The sequence below is a fragment of the Narcine bancroftii genome, chromosome 6 (genome assembly GCF_036971445.1).
Source record: "Narcine bancroftii isolate sNarBan1 chromosome 6, sNarBan1.hap1, whole genome shotgun sequence".
Lineage (NCBI taxonomy): Eukaryota > Metazoa > Chordata > Chondrichthyes > Torpediniformes > Narcinidae > Narcine > Narcine bancroftii.
This window is the reverse complement of record NC_091474.1, coordinates 47,426,818-47,448,121: the sequence shown is the minus strand read 5'-3', so window position 1 is coordinate 47,448,121 and position 21,304 is coordinate 47,426,818. Positions and strand designations below refer to the sequence as shown.

General features: G+C 39.1%; 1 protein-coding gene and 1 long non-coding RNA gene across 3 annotated transcripts in view; one reads left to right on the top strand and one right to left on the bottom strand.

Moving 5' to 3' along the window:
• Positions 1-21,304, top strand: part of LOC138736051 (uncharacterized) — a 43,562-nt gene that overhangs the window by 7,095 nt on the left and 15,163 nt on the right. The window lies entirely within an intron of this gene.
• sumf2 (sulfatase modifying factor 2) overlaps positions 14,951-21,304 on the bottom strand; it is a 37,938-nt gene continuing 31,584 nt past the window's right edge. The window contains exons 9-10 of one of the 2 annotated variants that reach the window (XM_069884896.1): positions 20,347-20,467; positions 14,951-15,168 (exon numbers count right to left, since the gene is read on the bottom strand). In XM_069884896.1, the coding sequence (XP_069740997.1) occupies positions 20,359-20,467 (109 nt within the window). In that variant the 3' untranslated portion in view covers positions 14,951-15,168; positions 20,347-20,358. Of the gene's footprint in view, positions 15,169-20,067; positions 20,468-21,304 lie in introns of those variants that run through there. The other variant, XM_069884895.1, reaches the window with a different exon arrangement.

Sequence of the window (21,304 nt, the reverse complement as noted above, 5' to 3'; positions counted from 1 at the left end):
TGTTCTCCCGCTCTGGTGCCCTGCCCCATTTCACTGTTTCCCCAGAACTCACATCCCTCATGAACTGGGCATTTCGAGCAAGGACCTCCATGGATTTGATAAAAAATACCACATCACCGGCCCCTTTTAAAAACCTGTTTTTTTTCTTTTTAAATTTTTTATTTTTCACACCATAAACCACATTAACCATGATACATACTTTTTCCTTTTCAAATATATACAGTGCCATTTTCTCCCCCCCCTCCCGCCTCGCATCCCACCCTCCCTACCTCCCACCTCCCGTCCATTTAAAGTACAAAATCTAGGATACATTAAACCAGTCAAACAATGTTGTCATTCAATAAAAATAAACAAGAAATTCCACTGAGTCAATTCTTTTCATTTCCTTCTCCTTTCGTTAATTTAGGTAGTGAATGTCCCCGGTAGGTTTTCGCTTTTGTGTTTCATGTAAGGCTCCCATATTTGTTCAAATATTTCAATATTATTTATTAAACTATATGTTATTTTTTCTAATGGAATACATTTATTCATTTCTATATACCATTGTTGTATTTTCAAATTATCTTCCGATTTCCAGGTTGACATAATACATTTTTTTGCTACGGCTAGAGCTATCTTAACAAATCTTTTTTGTGCATCCTCCAAATCAATTCCAAATTCTTTGTTTTTTATGTTACTTAGGAGGAAGATCTCTGGATTCTTTGGTATATTGTTTTCTGTAACTTTATTTAATATTTGGTTTAGATCTTCCCAAAATTTTTCTACTTTCTCACATGTCCAGATTGCATGAATTGTTGTTCCCATTTCTTTTTTACATCGAAAACATCTATCAGATACTGTTGGGTCCCATTTATTTAACTTTTGAGGTGTAATGTATAGCCTGTGTATCCAGTTATATTGTATCATACGTAACCTCGTGTTTATTGTATTTCTCATCGTTCCAGAGCATAATTTCTCCCATGTTTCCTTTTTTATCTTTATATTTAAATATTGTTCCCATTTTTGTTTAGTTTTACCATTTGTTTCCTCATTCTCCTTTTCTTGCAATTTAATATACATATTTGTTATAAATCTTTTGATTATCATTGTATCTGTAATCACATATTCAAAGTTACTTCCCTCTGGTAAACTCAGACTGCTTCCTAATTTGTCCTTCAAGTAGGATCTCAATTGGTAATATGCCAGCACTGTATCTTGAGTTATATTGTATTTATCTTTCATTTGTTCAAAGGATAATAATCTATTTCCTGAAAAACAATTTTCTATTCTTTTGATCCCTTTTTTCTCCCATTCTCTAAAGGAAAGGTTATCTATTGTAAAAGGGAGTAACTTGTTTTGCGTCAATATTAGTTTTGGTAATTGATAATTTGTTTTATTTCTTTCTACATGAATCTTCTTCCAAATATTGAGTAGATGATGTAATACTGGAGAACTTCTATGTTGTACCAATATTTCATCCCATTTATATAATATGTGTTCAGGTATCTTTTCCCCTATTTTATCTAATTCTAATCTAGTCCAATCTGGCTTTTCCCTTGTTTGATAAAAATCTGATAGGTATCTTAATTGTGTGGCTCTATAATAATTTTTAAAGTTTGGCAGTTGTAAGCCTCCTTGTTTATACCATTCTGTTAATTTATCTAGTGCTATCCTCGGTTTCCCCCCTTTCCATAAAAATTTCCTTATTATTTTCTTTAACTCTTTGAAGAATTTCTCTGTCAGGTGTATTGGCAATGCCTGAAATAGGTATAATATCCTTGGAAAAATGTTCATTTTAATACAGTTTATCCTTCCTATTAGTGTTAGTGGTAAATCTTTCCAACGTTCTAAATCGTCCTGTAATTATTTCATTAGTGGATAATAATTGAGTTTATATAGTTGGCCGAGATTTTTATTTATTTGTATACCTAGGTATCTTATTGTTTGCATTTGCCATCTGAATGGTGATTTCTTCTTAAATTTTGAGAAATCCGCATTATTCATAGGCATTGCTTCATTTTTATTTACGTTAATCTTGTAACCCGACACTTCTCCATATTCCTTCAATTTCTTATATAATTCTTTTATTGATAGTTCTGGTTCTGTTAAGTATACTATAACATCATCCGCAAATAAACTGATTTTATATTCCTTGTCTTTTATTTTTATCCCTTTTATATTATTTTCTGTTCTTATCAATTCTGCAAGTGGTTCTATAGCTAACGCAAACAATAAAGGTGATAGTGGGCATCCCTGCCGTGTTGACCTGCTTAAGTTAAATTGCTTTGATACATATCCATTTTCTGTCACTTTCGCCAATGGTCTCTTATATAATGCTTTAATCCAATTAATATACTTCTCTGGTAAACTGAATTTTTGCAATACTTTGAATAAATAATTCCATTCTACTCTGTCAAAGGCCTTCTCTGCGTCTAAAGCAACTGCTACTGTTGGCGCTTTACTCCCTTCTACTGCATGAATTAAGTTAATAAATTTACAAATATTGTCTGTTGTGCGTCTTTTTTTAATAAATCCAGTTTGGTCTAGATTTACCATTTTCAGTACATACTCTGCTAATCTGTTTGCTAATCGTTTAGCTATTATCTTATAATCTGTGTTAAGTAAAGACATTGGTCTATATGACGCTGGTGCGAGTGGATCTTTCCCTTGCTTTAGTATTACTGTAATTATTGCTGTTTTACATGAATCTGGTAAGCTTTGTGTTTTATCAATCTGGTTGATTACTTCCAGGAGGGGTGGAATTAATAAATCTTTAAATGTTTTATAGAATTCTATTGGGAATCCATCCTCTCCTGGTGTCTTATTATTTGGTAATTTTTTTATTATCTCTTGTATTTCTACTATTCCAAATGGTTCTGTTAATTTATTTTGTTCCTCTATTTGTAGTTTTGGTAGTTCAATTTTAGTTAGAAATTCATCTATTTTCCCTTCTTTCCCTTCGTTTTCAGTTTGGTATAATGGTTCATAGAATTCTCTAAAGTTTTCCTTGATCTCCTTTGGATTATATGTGATTTGTTTGTCTTTTTTCCTTGATGCCAATACCATTTTCTTAGCTTGTTCTGTCTTAAACTGCCATGCAAGAATTTTGTGCGTTTTTTCCCCTAGTTCATAATATTTCTGTTTTGTCTTCATTATATTCTTCTCCACCTTATATGTTTGTAGTGTTTCATATTTTATTTTTTTATCTGCCAATTCTCTTCTTTTAATTGTATCTTCCTTCATTGCTAATTCTTTTTCTATATTTACTATTTCCCTTTCCAACTGCTCTGTTTCCTGATTATAGTCCTCCTTCATCTTGGTTACATAACTTATTATTTGCCCTCTAATGAACGCTTTCATTGCATCCCATAGTATAAACTTATCTTTCACTGATTCCGTGTTTATTTCAAAATACATTTTAATTTGTCGTTCAATGAATTCTCTAAAATCCTGCCTTTTAAGTAGCATGGAGTTTAATCTCCATCTATACATTCTTGGAGGGATGTCCTCTAACTCATCTGTCAATATTAAGGGTGAATGATCCAATAATATTCTAGCTTTATATTCTGTTTTTCTTACTCTATCTTGCATACGAGCTGATAACAAAAATAGGTCTATTCTTGAGTATGTTTTATGTCTAGCCGAGTAATATGAATATTCCTTTTCCTTTGGGTGTTGTTTCCTCCATATATCCAAAAGTTGCATTTCTTCCATCGATTTAATTATAAATTTGGTTACTTTGATCTTTCTGTTAATTTTTTTTCCCAGTTTTGTCCATATTTGAATCCAAATTCAGGTTGAAATCCCCTCCTATTAATATGTTCCCTTGCGTATCTGCTATCTTCAAAAAAAATCTTGCATAAACTTTTGATCTTCTTCGTTAGTTGAATATACATTGAGTAGATTCCAAAACTCCGAATATATCTGACATTTTATCATTACATATCTCCCTGCTGGATCTATTATTTCCTCTTCTATTTTAATTGGCACATTTTTACTAATTAATATAGCTACTCCTCTTGCTTTTGAATTATACGACGCTGCTGTTACGTGTCCTACCCAATCTCTCTTTAATTTCTTGTGCTCCAATTCAGTTAAATGTGTTTCTTGCACAAATGCTATACCAATTTTTTCTTTTTTCAGTAAATTTAGCAGTTTCTTCCTTTTAATTTGGTTATGTATTCCGTTAATATTTAAAGTCATATAGTTCAGTGTAGCCATTTTATACTTTGTTTATCTTCCCTTTCCGTTTCTCCATCATTACCTTTCCTTGTTATCCATTTCTGCTTTCTTGTTTTGAACATTTTATAAGACAACATTTCTAAAACATCAAACATTTTCCCTATTCTCCTATTTAAAACTTCTTTAACCCCAATCTCCCCTCCCCCTCCTGAGTTGTCCTTTATCCCTTGTCGGACAACCACATCTCCCCTCTCCATTTGGATTTGCAAATTCACTCGCAAACGTCAGCTGATTTTGCAGTGACCGTAACTCCTCCCCACCCAGCCCCCCCAGAAAAGATTTCAATTTTCATATGTAACAAAGGTCACTCTTTTAATTCCCTCCTTATTCCCTCTATTCCATTTCCCTCCCTTATTAATTCTTGTCTATACTCTATATATTTTCCTCTAAATACAGATACATTCATGTATGCACACTATATATATACACACATATACCCCTTTACACACATACATATAGATCGTGGTCATTTTTACTCTTATTACATGTCTTCATCTCTCTGCTTGTTTTGTAGTTGTTCTGCAAATTTCCTTGCTTCCTCTGGATCCGAGAATAGTCTGTTTTGTTGCCCTGGAATAATTATTTTAAGTACCGCTGGGTACCTTAACGTAAATTTATATCCTTTTTTCCATAAGATCGTTTTCGCTGTATTGAACTCCTTCCTCCTCTTCAGGAGTTCAAAACTTATGTCTGGATAGAAAAAATTTTTTTGACCTTTATATTCCAGTGGCTTTTTGTCCTCTCTTACTTTCTTCATTGCTTTCTCCAATATATTTTCTCTTGTATATCTTAAGAATTTTACTAAAATGGATCTTGGTTTTTGCTGCGGTTGTGGTTTCGGGTCTAAAGTTCTATGTGCCCTCTCTATTTCCATTTCTTCCTGTATTTCTGGTCTTCCCAGGACCCTGGGGATCCAATCTTTTATAAATTCTCTCATATTCTTGCCTTCTTCATCTTCCTTAAGGCCCACTATCTTTATATTATTTCTTCTATTATAGTTTTCTATCATATCTATCTTCTGAGCTAACAGCTCCTGTGCTTCTTTAGCTTTTTTATTAGATTCTTCCAATTTCTTTTTTAAGTCTTTTACTTCCATATCTACAAATGTTTCTCGTTTTTCCATATTTTCCACTCTTTGTGCCAATTCTGATATGGCCACTTCCATTTTATTCATTCTTTCTTCTGCATTCTTAATTCTTCTTTTTATCTCATTAAATTCTTGTAATTGCCATTCTTTCACTGATTCCATATATTCTTTAAAAAAAGATACATCCATTGTCTTGCTTTTCTCTTCTTCTTCCACTTCTTTCTGTTCTTCTTCTTCTTCTTCCTCTGGGTTGACCATCTGTTGTTTCCTTGTTTTCTTTTTACCCTCTTCTTTCTTGTTGTCGTTATTGTCTGTGTTCTGCACCTGCTGCTGTGCTGCAGGTGTCTCTCTCAGCTGTGGAGATCGACTCCGCAGCTGTTCCCCCCTCCCGTCAGTGTGTTTTTTTTCATGCGCGGTTGCGCACTTTTACTCGGCTCTGCGAGCCATTTTTGTAGTCCCGAGCCCGGGACCTCCACTGACCTGAGGGAGCGGGCTTCTCTCTCCGCGGCGGGCCTCTTCGGACAGGTAAGGCCTTCACCTTCTTCTTCCGACGTCTTTCCTTCTTCTTTTCCTCCCGTTGTTTTTCGTTTTTCTTTCTTCGTTGCCATTTTCTTCACACTTTTACTTTCACTTTGTTTTGGTTTTTAAGTTTGTGCCTTTGTTTTTTCTCTATCTTTTTTTAACTTTTCTGGAGAGGGCTGGAGTTCCCCGACCGGCCACTACTCCATCACGTGACTCCTTTAAAAAACCTGTATGGGGCTATCAGCAGTAGGTCCCCCACAGAGGAGCACGCAGTAATTCTGCCCCATGTCTCTCGAGTCCCCACTGGCAGCAATGTTGCTATCACCACAGATCCAGGAGTGCCACTATTTTTTTGGGTCAGTGGCGATGAAACAGTTCTTGAGTCTGGGGGTGCATGATCTTGAATCTTCTTCGAAGGAGGGAGAGAAGAGTGTGGTCAGGTGGAAGAAATCCTTTAATATGTTGGCTGCTTGATGGAGGGGAGGGGGTTGTATACGATAGATTGAGCTACGTTCGTCGGAGGGCACCAGCAATCATCAAGGATCCACACCACCCAGCATACGCTCTGTTCTCGCTGCTGCCATCAGAAAAGAGGTATCGGTGCCATAAGACTCGCACCACCAAGTTCAGGAACAGCTGCTCCCCCTCCACCATCAGACTCCTCAACGAAAAACTTAACCAGGGACTCATTTAAGGCCTCTTACTTGCGCACTTTATTGATTTTTTTTCTCTCCTTCTTGTATTGCAATCAGTTGTTTACATTTGTTTATTTGTACAGTCGTGCAGTTTTTTTTGCACTACCAATAAATGGTAATTCTGCCTCGCCCGCAGGAAACAGAATCTCAGGGTTGTATGTGATGCAATGTATGCATATTATTCAATTTCTGTGGCGAGAGATATAGTTGGTGAAGGAAATTATACTGCAAAAGTCTACATCGTGAATTAATTGTATGTATGAAATCTACGTTCACAACCCTCTGCAGTTTCTTGCGGACTTGGGTAGAGCAGTTCATGTCTCACGAAGTGATGCACGCTGACAGGATGGTGCATCTGTCGAAGTTATGGGATGCTGGTGACACACCAAATTTCCTCAGGTTTCTGAGATAGTCTCTGGTTCACTATCTTGGTTATTGTTTTGACCTGGATGGAACAGGACAAGTCATGGGAGATGATTATCCAGAGTTGCCTAATATTCAAAGTTCAAACTTATTGTCAGAGTACATACAATGCTGATATTTGTTTCCCACAGGCCAAGCAGATTTAACTGTAAACTGTCTCTTTCTCTCTTTGGCTTGGCTTCGCGGACGAAGATTTATGGAGGGGGTAAAAAGTCCACGTCAGCTGCAGGCTCGTTTGTGGCTGACAAGTCCGATGCGGGACAGGCAGACACGATTGCAGCGGTTGCAAGGGAAAATTGGTGGGTTGGGGTTGGGTGTTGGGTTTTTCCTCCTTTGCCTTTTGTCAGTGAGGTGGGCTCTGCGGTCTTCTTCAAAGGAGGTTGCTGCCCGCCAAACTGTGAGGCGCCAAGATGCACGGTTTGAGGCATTATCAGCCCACTGGCGGTGGTCAATGTGGCAGGCACCAAGAGATTTCTTTAGGCAGTCCTTGTACCTTTTCTTTGGTGCACCTCTGTCACGGTGGCCAGTGGAGAGCTCGCCATATAACAGGATCTTGGGAAGGCGATGGTCCTCCATTCTGGAGACGTGACCCATCCAGCGCAGCTGGATCTTCAGCAGCGTGGACTCGATGCTGTCGACCTCTGCCATCTCGAGTACTTCAACGTTAGGGGTGTAAGCGCTCCAATGGATGTTGAGGATGGAGCGGAGACAACGCTGGTGGAAGCGTTCTAGGAGCCGTAGGTGGTGCCGGTAGATGACCCATGATTCGGAGCCGAACAGGAGTGTGGGTATGACAACGGCTCTGTATACGCTTATCTTTGTGAGGTTTTTCAGTTGGTTGTTTTTCCAGACTCTTTTGTGTAGTCTTCCAAAGGCGCTATTTGCCTTGGCGAGTCTGTTGTCTATCTCATTGTCGATCCTTGCATCTGTCGGATGTCCCCCAAAGTTCCTCAACATGATTATCCAACTGCACGAAAACCAACAAGGTCGGGTCAGATACAGCAATGAGCTCTCTGAACCCTTCTCCATTAACAATGGCGTGAAGCAAGGCTGTGTTCTCGCACCAACCCTCTTTTCAATCTTCTTCAGCATGATGCTGAACCAAGCCATGAAAGACCCCAACAATGAAGAAGCTGTTTACATCCGGTACCGCACGGATGGCAGTCTCTTCAATCTGAGGCGCCTGCAAGCTCACACCAAGACACAAAGAGAAACTTGTCCGTGAACTACTCTTTGCAGATGATGCCGCTTTAGTTGCGCATTCAGAGCCAGCTCTTCAGCGCTTGACGTCCTGCTTTGCGGAAACTGCCAAAATGTTTGGCCTGGAAGTCAGCCTGAAGAAAACTGAGGTCCTCCATCAGCCAGCTCCCCACCATGACTACCAGCCCCCCCACATCTCCATCGGGCACACAAAACTCAAAACGGTCAACCAGTTTACCTATCTCGGCTGCACTGTAAACTGTACTCAGGAAAAAAAAGAGAAATGTAAATATAATGAACTATTCAATACAGAAATCAGCAATATGGACATTGAATTGTGATTCTGGACAAGTGTCAGAGGAGGGGTTGGGGGAGTGGGGTGCTGTACCTTCAATTTATCTGAGGCCTTGACCTGGCAGTTCATGAGGCCAGGGTCAGACATGTCAGTGTGGGAATGGGGAAGGACAATTAAAGTAACTGGCCACTGGGAGATCCTTGCTGTTAGAGCGGACAGAGAGGAGGGTGCTCAATTAACCCAACTCGCAATCTATGTCCAGACTCCCTTTATGTTATTTCTTCTGTTATAATTTTCCATTATATCTATTTTCTGAGCTAACAGCTCTTGTGTCCATTTAACTTTTTTATTAGATTCCTCTAATTTCTTTTTTAAGTCCTCTACCTCCATTTCTACTGCTGTTTCTCGTTCTTGCACCTTGTCCATTCTTTTTCCCATTTCTGATAAGGTCATATCTATTTTATTCATCTTCTCTTCTGTATTGTTTATTCTTCTTTTTAAATCATTAAATTCTTGCGCTTGCCATTCTTTAAATGACTCCATGTATTCTTTAACAATTTTGTATCCTTTATCTTGCCTTTCCCTTCTTCTTCTATTTCACTGTACTCTTCCTCTTCCTCTTCTTCTTCCTCTGGGTTGGCCATCTGTTGTTTCTTTGATGCCCTTTTCTTCTCTTCTTTCTTGTTTTCGTTGTCTTCTATGTTCTCCTCTTGCTGCAGCTGTTCTGCAGCTGTTCTGCAGCTGTCATTGCCGGCTGTGGAGATCGACTCCCCAGCTGGTCCCCCCTCCCTTTGGTGTGTTTTTTTTCATGCGCGGTTGCGCACTTTTACTCGGCTCAGCGAGCCATTTTTGTAGTCCAGTTTCTACCGACCTGAGGGAGCGGGTTTCTCTCTCCACCGCGGGCCTCTTCGAGCAGGTAAGGCCTTCTCCTTCTTCTTCCGTTGTCTTCTCTTCCTCTCTTCTTACCGTTGGTTTCGATTTTTCTTTTTTCGTCGCCATCTTCTTTCCACCTTTATACTCACTTTACTTTAATTTTTATTTTTGTGCCTTTGTGTTTTCCTTTGTTTTTTCCGACTTTTCTGGAGACGGCTGGAGTTCACCGTCCGGCCACTACTCCATCACGTGACTTCCCCTTATGTCCAGACTCCCTGATGTCATGGAGGCCACATCAAGAGCACCAGAGGCTGTAAATCATCCTTGTGGGTTAAGTGTCACCTCATTTGGAAGGACTGTGTTGTGCCCTGAATGGTGGTGAGGTGGGAGATGTGCTCTCAGTCACCGAGGCATACTGAGGGGGTGATTAGTAGGGAGGAACTGGTGGATAAAGGAGACCGATCCCTGAGGAGAGGGAAGATGTGTCTGGTGTTGTGGGTGACAGAAATTGCTAGTGGCAGGTGAAGACCAGGGGAACCCTATCCCTGTAGTGTAGGGCAGGGGAAAGGTCGAGGGTGGACGTGCAGGCAATGGAGGGGTTGCAGGTGAGGGCTGTACTGAGAGGGTAAGCCACATTTGCTACGTGGATGGGAAGGGTAACTCAGACGACTTGAAATGAAATGAAGTTCAAAAAACAATCAGTTCACAGTGCGACAGTCTGTTTGTTATGTAAACTGTGTAATTGGAAGTCCTCAGAGGCTTCCAGAAAGGCAAATCTCAATCATTCCTTTGCCAGGGCACCAGTGACTAGAGCAAAGGGTGGAGGGGAGGCCTAAAAACAATTGAGTTTGCAGTGAGACCGGACTACGGGAAAGATATCAATAAGATTTACAGAGTGCAGAGTATATTTACTAGCATATTGCGGAACTGAATTACAGGGAAAGGTTAAACGGGTTAAGTCTTTATTCCCTGGAGCATAGATTTGATTGAGGTATACAAAATCATGAAGGATACAGACAGATTAAATGCAAGTAGGTTTTTCCCACTGAGGGTAGGTGAGATACAAACCAGGCGACATGAGTTAAGGGTGAAAGGGTATATGTTCAAGGGGAACATTAGGGGGAACTTCTTCACATAGAGAGTAGTGGGAGTAAAGAACGAGCTGCCAGCTTTAATGATGAATGCGGACTCTATTTTAACATTTAAGAAAAATATCAGACAGGTACGTGGATGGGAAGGGTATTCACGGATATGGACTGGGTGCATGTCAGTGGGTATTGGCAGAATAAGAATTTCGCACAGTGTAGAAGGGCTGAAGGGCTTGTTTCTCTGCTGTAATGTTCAATGGTTCTATGCAGACATGGAATGTGTACAAGGAAACCTTTGCAGACATTCAAGAAAAATCTCTAATTTTTCAGCTATTTTAAAATTTTCTCTTTTTTTATTTTACTCTAACCTGTATCTTTACAGATTATTAAAGTAATTATATGTTTATTTCTGAACTTAATCTCTCAACTACCCAGTCCTCTACTTTTGTAACAATTATAATGTGTCAGAGCCAAATGAGGGAACAGTTTCCCGTGTGGACCATCAGTGGCAGAGTCTATTTAAAAATACAGGGCCACCCATTAAAGTCAGAATTGATGCCACATTTTTCATGCCAAAACTGTGATCTTTGAAATTTTCTTTCTGAAAGGGCAGTGGAAGCAGAGTTTTTAAACCCTTTGAAGATGCGGATTGATAAGTGCTTGATAGGCATGAAGTGGAGAAAGGAATGTGGGGATTAGAAGTTCTAGTCAGACCAGCCGCAATCTTCATTAATGACAGAACGAACTTGAGGAGGCGGGGAGCCACTTCCGCCTCCAAGTTAGTATGTCTGTGAGGGATGTGGGGGGACACCATGATCTCACCCAGCAGAAGGGACACAAGGAGCTGAATTGTTGATTCCTGCCCCTTTGTGTTGGAGAAGAATGTTCATTGTTAAGGGATAAACAACCTGTGCTGGAAATCTCTAATTTTGACCTTTTCTGGTCAAACTTGGAGAAACTTGCCAGAAACAGTACCCATCCTGTAAACACTGTTGGTGATCAGTTACTGCCTGGGTCTGCAGGTAAATCCAGGAGTGTTTTCCACAGGTAAGGTCAACTGAATATTTTGATGTGCCCCAAATCGGAACTTGATAACTATTGCAACATCGATGTGCTTTTAAAAAATCCTTTCCAGAATTTAAATAAAAAGTCGTGAAGTATCAGCAAATTAAATCCTAGTTTAATTGACCTCCTTAAATTGCCGTTGGTGTGCAGGGGTGTGCTAGAAATCGGTGAAGTTAATAAGAACGAAGGAAAATTTTAAAAAAGGGAGAAATTTATCATGGTTGGCAGTCAGTGCTTTATGTAGATTTGAGCACAGGGCTTGTTTCTGTGCTGTAGGTCTGGAGTGTGTCAGAGTAACCCAAGATTGTGTAAGATTTGACAGAAATAATCTTTCTTGCAGGGGTGTCCCTGTCACAACTGTGGTGGCTGGCTGTGTGGAAAATACCTTTTTTCTTGACTTTGTCTTCGACATTGAAACTCCAGGACATCAGTAACCACCCTTCATACTGCTCGTGTTTGGCACTGGGACTAACTTGTTGAGTCGAAATGATCTCATTTTGATCCTATTCGTTGTAATCTGACCCTTCTTGGACCATGTTACTAGGTGACACATTCTGTAATGCAATGGAATAATCTGCACTTTCTTATTTGAATTTATATCCAAAAATTGTGATTGAACTGCAGAGATATTAAGAGGATTGGGGGGCGGCTTGAGTTAGAAGAGACTGGATAGGCTACGACTATTTTCCATGGAGGCTGAAGGGTGACCTTAGAGGTTTGTAAAATCATAATAGCCTTTCCTGCATGATGCAAGAATCTAAAACTAGAGATCATTGTTTTAAAGTGAGAGGGGACAGTTAGTGTGGTGGAGAGCACGGTTAGGGCGGTGGTTCTCAGCCTTTTGTTTCCATTCTCATACCACCTTAAGTAATCCTTTACAAACCACAGAGCACATGTGACATCTTGGTGCTCTGTGGTTAATAAGGGATTACTTAAGGTGGTATGAGAGTGGAATTAAAAGGTTGAGAACCACTGAGTTAGCACAACGCTATCACAGCACAAGTGACCCAGGTTAGAACCTGGTGCTGTCTGCAAAGAGCTTGTACGTTCTCCCTGTGTCTGTGCGGGATTCCTCCGGGCGCTACTGTTTCCTCCCACTTTTGAATAATACCATCAGTTGAAAGAGAATTGTGGAAAGGGATAGATCTGGTCCTCGGGTTGAGAATTTAAATTGGGGTACGGGCAATTTTGATGAAATCAGAAAGGATTTGGCATGCGTGAATTTGGACAGGCCCTTTCTAGCAAAGGTGTTCTTGGTAAGTCAGAGGCCTTTTAAAGCACAGTTTTTATGTTGGCAGGATGAACAGGCATAAGGAGCCTTGTTTTCAAAAACAATATTGAAGCAGAGGTTAAGAAGAAGGAGGTGCACATCCAGTGTAGGCAGCAAGGAACAAAGGAGGTACCTGAGTACAAGAAACGCAAGAAAATACTTAGGAAGATCAGGAGGGCTAACTTTGTTAGCTGCAGGTGCGGAACCAGAAGACTGTAAAACACCTAATGCACACATGTCAAACTCTGGCCCGCGGGCCAAATTTGGCCCGCGATATAATTATATTTAGCACGCAAGATCATTTCAAAAATGTATTAGAGGTGGCCCGCCCTGCAGTGAGAGCCGATACTGTTTTTTGGTAATGCCACCCCCACCATCCTCCCCCTTCATTGCACATCCTTCCCCATTGTAACACGAGAAATTGTAACACGAGAAGTCTGTTGATGTCATCCGCCGGCAAGCCAGTTGGAAGGCTCCCCGCACAACCAGTCACTTCTCCCACCTGTCGAGCGGTGCGGCGAGCGCCTGTGATTTCCTGTCGGTGCGACCAGCATGGCAGGCTGCGCACGGCCCCCGGTCAGCGCGAGCCCCGCGCGACTGGCACCGGACGGCCCTTCCACAGCGTGAGCGCACTTCTCCCGGTCGCCACGGCCTTCAGCGCTTGCACCCGCGCGGACCCCAGGGACGGCTGGTTCAGCCCTGCACGTGAAGAGAGAAATGGTGGCTGTCCGCAAAGGCTGATCGGCAGCGCGCTGGGCCTGAGTGGGTGGGTAAGCAGGGGTGGGCAGAGGGTGTAGGTGAGGAGTAATGGGCAGGGGAAGTTATGGTGGTGCGAGGGGCAGTTAGAGGTTGGGATGAGTAGAAGGAGGGGTGGATAGGGAAGAGGTAAAAGGGGAGGGGCAGGGCGAGTAGGGGAGGGGTGATTAGGGGGTGAGAGACGGGTAGAGGGAGGAACAGGTTGAGGGGAGAGGCAGTAGAGGGGCGTGTATAGGATGGGGTGGGTAGAGTCAGAGCGAGTGGAGTGAGGGGTGAGTAGAGGTTGGGTAAAGGACTGGTCAGGTAGAGGGATGGTGGGTCGAAGGTGAATAGAGGCCTAGAGCCTGAGGAGTGAGCAGGAAATGCTGAGTCCTGATGCAGGCCAAAATGGACACAGCCTGTGAATGCTGACTACATCTCCACAGGGACCAAATATGTTTCCCTCAGGTCAAGCAAAGGGTGAACTTGAGCTACCTACTCCTGACCTGTAACATTATCCTCCTAAAGTTATATCCTAAAGTTTAACATTGCATATGTTGAAAGAAGAGAAAACATGCAGATGTTGTTGAAAATTTTCAATAAATATTTAGTTCAGCCCTCGACTTAGTCCAAGTTTTTAATTTTGGCCCTCCGTGAATTTGAGTTTGACACCCCTGACCTAACGCAATCCCTTGTTCGGGGAGGGATAAGGGCATAACCTACAGATTATTACATCAGTGGTAGGGAAGTTGTTGGAGCAGGAGTTGTCACTTGAAAAGGCAAGGAGTGATTAAACGTCAGCCTGGATTTTTGCAGGGGAGATCACATCTCACAAATCTGATCGGTTTTTTTTAAGAATGTAATGAAGAGAAAATTGATAAAGGCAACTCAATAGACATGAGTGCACAGGTTTGGGGAAGGCTTTTGACAAGATTCCACATGATCAGCTCTTCCTGAGGTTAGGGCACAAGGGATGTTGGCAAACTGGATCCAAAATTGGCTTGGTGATTGGAGGCAGAGGGTGGTGGTCAATGTTTCTCTGATTGGAAGTGGGACAGCACAAGGATTGCTGCTGGGACCTTTGTAGATAGAGAATACTAGAAATGGTTTGGATGAACACACATTGGGCCTGATGAGTTGGTTTGTAGCAACACAAAAGTATCAGAGGAAACAAAGGGTTCTCCAAGGATATGGATTAGTTTGAAAATTGGGCAAAGAGTTGGCAGACAGGATTTAAATTTGACTATATTGGATGTGGATTGGGACACATTTCTTAAGTTGGTTAATAGTTCTTCGTTATGTGCTTGATATTGTTTATTACAGTTCAAAGTGGTACACAGAGCGCATTTGTCTAAGGCTAAATTGTCTTGCATATTGTCATATTCCAATACGACTCCCTAGTGCGACAGTGTAAGAGTGGAGAAGTGTCATTAATTCATATGTTCTGGACTAGTCTAGAAAAATACTGGAGAGAGGTTTTGCAAACTTCAAAAATTTTCGATTTACTGGTAGATTTAACACTGAACCCTTTGGTGCCCCTCTTCGGCAGAACGGGAGGGAATGATTCTTCTTTGTCTCGGGTTCAGAGTCGCGCCATTTCTTTGTCCTCTCTTTTGGGCGAGGGGCGGGATTTTACTTAAATGGAAGGATACTGCCCCTCCTACTCATGGTCAGTGGTTACGTGATATCATGCCCTGTTTGAACATGGAAAACATTTGTTATTCAATTACTAATTCAGATACAAGATTCCAGAAATTATGAGGTCATTAATGACTCACTGTCTTACTTTATAATTTTACTCCAATTAAATTCTTTTTCACGTTCCTTATATTATTTTTTTTAACCTTTGTTTTTCTATTCATACTAGTAACATATCGTATCTGGTAACGTGGTGAGCTAAGGGTTTGAGTTTTTCTCTACTATTTTCTTCTTTCCTTTTTTTATATTATTAGTCAGTGCAGTTTATACTAATTAGAATATGAATTAAGGATGATTTACAATGTTAGTGAGATGCAGAATATCTTATTTAGTTTATGTAACTGTCCATACTATATTATTGAATTGTACCCTTTTTGTTTGTCTTAGTTCTTTATTTAAAAATCAATAAAAATATTTTAAAAAGAAAGAATTGGCAGATGGAATTTAATCCAAGCAAGTGCAAGGTGGGTATGCTGGTAGAGTATTAAGAGTGAATTGTAAAATTTTTGCTGAATCGTGGACTTTGTTGAATCTTTATGTCCCGAATATAGATGATGAGTGGTTTATTTCAGAAGCTCTTTTATTGTTAACTCAAGCTAATGAAAATGTTTTAGTTGGTGGTGATTTTAATTGTGTTCTTGAATAGAAATCCAAAAAGTATAAGGAAATAAAAGATGGCAACACAAATTAATGCGTTAATGAAAGATTTAAATTTGGTGGATATTTGGAGAAAAGTCAACCCTATAGAGAAGGATTTTTCTTTTTATTCTTCGAGACATGATTCGTTTTCTAGAATTGATTTATTTTTGGTATCAGCGCATTTACAAGGTAGAGTATTACGAGCTGAATATAAAAGTAGAGTTATATCAGATCATTCATTATTACTTTTGTCTTGTGAAAGTTCGGAGGTAGTGCGTCCGTCGTTTCAATGGAAGTTTAATGCAATGTTATTGAAAAACCAGAGTTTGTTACTTTTGTTAAAGACCAGATTTATTTCTGACTGAAAAAGTTAATTCTGTGAATAGTCATTTTGTAATATGGGATGCTTTAAAAGCTTATTTGAGAGGCCAGATCATTAGTTATTCTATGAAAGTTAAGAAACAATATGTGGCAAAAAGTTTAGAGTGCTGAGTTAGAGAAGGACTTTCAGAAAGGGCTAACAGAAGATAAAAAAAATTGCATTGGAGAGGTTGAAGTGGCATTATGTTACTTTACAAACATCAATTTGAGCACTTAATTAATCGATCTAAACAATGTTATTATGAGTTGGGGGAAAGAGCTCATAAGGTATTTGCTTGGCAATTGAAAGCTGATCAGATATCTCAGATTATTAATGCTGTTAAGAAGAATTCAATATAAACTTATAAGACTCAGGAAATTAATGACCAATTTTATCAAAAATTATATACTTCTGAGGGGAAACAGGATAATGGTTTTATTGATTCTTATTTATCTAAATAAATTAGATGGAATTGATGTTCAGGAATTGGAATCTCCATTTATCGATTTTGAAATTAAGGAAGCTATTCAGGAAATGCCAAACGGAAAGTCCCCAGGGGACGGTGGATTTCCTGTGGAATTTTATAAATTTTTTTAATGATGATTTATCTCATGAATTTGGAGAAGTGTTGAATCAAATTACTAAAGATCAGAAGATACCAGAATCATATTCTAATGCTTTAATAACTGTCATTCCAAAAAAAGATAGAGATCCATTAAAAGTGTCTTCATATAGACCTATTTCTTTATTAAATGTAGATTATAAAATTATAGTGAAAGTATTAGCTAATAGACTTGCTAAATATTTGCCTAAATTGATCAATATTGGTACATATTGATCAAACAGGTTTTATTAAAAATAGAAATGCATCAGACAATATATTTCGATTAATTACTTTGGTCAATGCTTATCGAAAGCAACCTAACCATCTTATGGTAGTTGCATTAGATGCAGAAAAAGCTTTTGATAGGGTTGAGTAGGATTTTTTATTTAAGGTGTTAGAGAAATTTAAATTCGGCCATTTTTTATTGGTTGGGTTAAGGCTTTATATACGAACCTGATTGCTAGGGTGGTGACGAATGGACAGATTTCTTTACCATTTAAATTGACTCATTCAACTCGACAGGGCTACCCATTGTCACCAGCCTTATTTGCATTGGTTATTGAACCGTTAGCTCAGGCTATTAGACAAAATGAAGAAATTAGAGGGATGTGGGTTAAGAATGAAGAATATAAAATTAATATATTTGCAGATGACGTGTTGGTACATTTGACAGAACCGGAACAGTCGTTGAAACAATTGCAAGAGTGTTTGTTGAAATTTGGAGAATTATCGGTATATAAAGTTAATTGGGATAAAAGTGACATTTTACCAGTTGGAGTGGGAGATTATTGTGAATTTAGAACAATTACAAAATTAAAGTGGACAAGTAAAATTAAATATTTAGGTGTGTTTATGGATATGAATTATCAATCATTATATTAATTAAATTATGTACCTATATTAAGATGGATTAAAGCAGATTTGATTAAGTGGAAAGATCTTCCATGAACTTTGATTGGTCGGGTTAATTGTATTAAAATAAATATTTTTCCACGAATTCAATATTTATTCCAGTAAACCTTGTTTACTTTCTAAGGGTTTTTTTCAAGATTTGAATAAAGCAGTGAGAGAGTTTTTATGGAAAAGTAAATTAGCTTGAATGGCGTTGCATACATGGAAGTATACATTGGGTGGATTACAACTACCACATTTTCAAAATTATTATGAAGCGGCCCAGTAGATTGATGGATTTAGATCAGCCTCCCAGCTGGGCTAAAGTGGAGATGGCGTGTATTCCTAGGGTTGAAATACATGAATTTATATTTCGTTGGAATTTGAATTTGTTACAGCAATATGATATGCCGATATTGAAACATTTATTAAGGATTTGGCTAAAAATAAATAGGATGTTAGGGTCGAAAGATAAATTATCTATTTTAACTCCACTGCTTATTCCTTTTTCAATGTTTAACAATCATTTAAAGATTTGGGATTCTAAAGGTATAAAGACAATACAAGATTGTTTTGTAGAGGGGCAATTTCTTTCTTTTAATCAATTGAGAGAAAGATTTGATATACCTGTAAATTCTTTGTTTACGTATTATCAACTTAGAGCTTTGATAAAAGATAATTATGGTAGAGAGATGATTTTACCGACTTTGTTGAGATTTGAATCTTTGATTTCCTCTATACCGAAAAAGGGTTATATTTTGGTTATGTCTAATTTGTTACAAGATAGTATGGATAAGCCAGATTGGGAGAAATCTAAACTTAAATGGGAGAGTGATTTAGTATTTAATTTTCCTGAAGAAGATTGGTCAAGTATGTGTCAAGACAATGTAATTAAATTGACCAATGTGCGATATGGAATGGTTAATTATAATTTTTTGCATCAATTATATTTGACCCCAGAAAAGTTAAAAAAAATATGGATTTAGTCATTCGGATTCTTGTTTCATGTATTGGAACTTTTTACATGCTATATGGAATTGTGTTCAAGTTCAATCATTTTGCAAGGAATTAAAGTAGTTTTGAAATTATATAATTTTATACTACCGTTAGATCCAATGATTTTTTTTGTTGGGAAATTTATATTCGTTAAGAGGAATGGGATTGAATAAAATTCAAATGACTTTTGTATGTTTGGTATTATCAGTAGCGCGTAAATCTATTGCTAGTACCTAGAAAGATGATACTGAGATTAATATAGCTTGTTGGCATAATGAATTGAAAGTATGTGTTGTTATGGAAAAATTACTTATACTTTAAATGATAATTATTCTTCTTTTGTTAGTAAGTGGTCTCCGTATTTGAAATATATGCATTTAGATATACTTTGAAATGTTGTTAACATTTAATTTTTAAAAAATATATAATTAATATTTTCTTTTTTTTGCTCCCATTAAGGGAGCTAACTGTAAGGGTGGGAGGGGTATTAATGAAAAATTTTCTTTGACTATTTTTATATTGTATGCTATGTTTCTGTTCTCTTTTAAATAAAGTTGGGAAAAAAAAGCAAGTGCAAGGTTGTGCACTTTAAGAGGTCAAATTCTGGTAGGTCATTGAGAGCCTTAAGAGAACCTTAAGAGGGTTAAGATGCAGAGCGATCTTGTGTGTGAGTCTAGAACTCCCTGCAAGTGGTAATATAAGTAGACATGAGAGCCAAACAGGCACTTGGTACATTTGCCTTCATAAGTCATCAAGGCATTGGGCAGAAAAGTTGAGACATCATGTTGCAGCTGGTATAAATCATTGGTTAGACTAAAAGCTGAGTATTGTGTATCGTTCTGATCACCACTCAACTGGAAGGACATGGTAGCAATAGAGAGTGAAGAAGAGATTCACCAGGATGTGCTGGAATGGAGGGCTGTAGTTTAAAGGAGAGATTGGATAGGCTAAGTTTATTCTCTCTGGAATGCAGGAAACCAAGGGGTGACCTTAGAGGATTATAAAATTATGAGGAGCAAAGATAGAATCGACAGTCAAGGCAGGGGCACAGATTTATGGCCTGAGGGGAGAAATTTAAAGATTTGAGGAGTAGGTTTTCCACACAGAGGTCAGTGGGTGTCTGGAATGAGCTGTCAGAAGAGTGTGAGGGAGGCAGATATAATTACAATGGATGAGAAAGACATGGAGGAATGTGGGTCTAATGTGAACAAATGAGATTAGTGCAGGAAGGCATCATGGTCGCTGTAGGCGAGATGGGCTGAACGATCTGATTCTGTGCTGTTCGATTTGATGATTCTGAGTGATGTGCTGTTACCAGAGCAGTTTGCTTCGTCTGCTTCAAAACAGGGATCTGTTTTGAACGACAGATTTGTAACAATAAAATTTAATTCTCCACCTTATCACTTTCTTTCAAATATCAAATTTTTATCACTTACAAAAGAATCACATCCATCAAGAAACAATTTCACATCATGAAAGGAGGCAGGAAACTGCAGATGCAGAGGTGAAGTAAAAAGCAAAGGGGTAGATGAAGGCCCGAAACACTGGTCATCCTTGTTTTCGCACTGATACTGCTCGGCCCACTGTGTTCCTCCAGCAATGTGTGTTTGGCTTCACACGTTCAATGTTCAATTAGAGTCTCAGCAAGATTGCAGGAAACTTTACCGTCTTCTTCAAGGTTACCTTTGAATTCTTTCAGAGTTCTGTTTTGCTTTTTCTGTTTTGGTCATGATGAGATGGATCCAGGCTCTTGGCGCACCGGAACCCCAGGTTATCAGAGGCCGAGTCTGCAGTGTTGCCCATTCTAGAAACAAAGGTGAAGGATCAATGTGGTTCTCCACAGCTGAACTTCACTGAATTTTTGATCCTGCAGAGATGGCACTGACTGAAACGCTACGTGCAGACCAACACCTGTGCAATTTACAGCGCAGTTAAGGATCAAAACACAATTCTGTGAGAAAGTGTACCAAAAGAGAATCTAAACCGACTTCACAGACAGCCTAACAAACTGGTAGAGGTAACATTTACTGAGGACAGTGCCACGAGAGACCTATCCCTTTCCACAATCTAATCCTCAGGTTGAGATTTCAAATTGGAGTAAGGGCAATTTTGAAGGAATCAGAATGGATTTGGCATGTGTGAATTGGGACAGGCCCTTTCTGGCAAAGGTGTACTTGGTAATGCAGAGGTCTTTTGAGAGCACAGAGTTTATATGTTCCTGATAGAATTAAAGACAGGGCGAACAGGTACAAGAACCCTTGTTTTCAAAAAAGATATTGAAGCTGAAGTTAAGGTGGTAGGGCAGCACCTGAACTGGAGAAGGACAAATAACCCGCCAGGAAGGTTTTCTAGAACTGTTGGAGAGAGTTTAAGTGCATTTGGCAGGGGGATGGGAACCAGAATGTGAGGTCCACACAATTATGAGAGGCATAGATGAGGTACAGTTAGCACCTATTTCCCAGGGCAGGAATAGCAAACACCAGAGGACATCTGTACAAAGTGAAAAGGGAAGAAAGCTTAGGGTAGATTTAGGGTTTTTTTAAATCAACAGTGTTGTGGGTGCCTGGAATGCATTGCCAAGGGTGGTGGTGGAGGCTGAAACATTAGGGGCATTTAAGAGACTCTTTGATAGGCACATGGA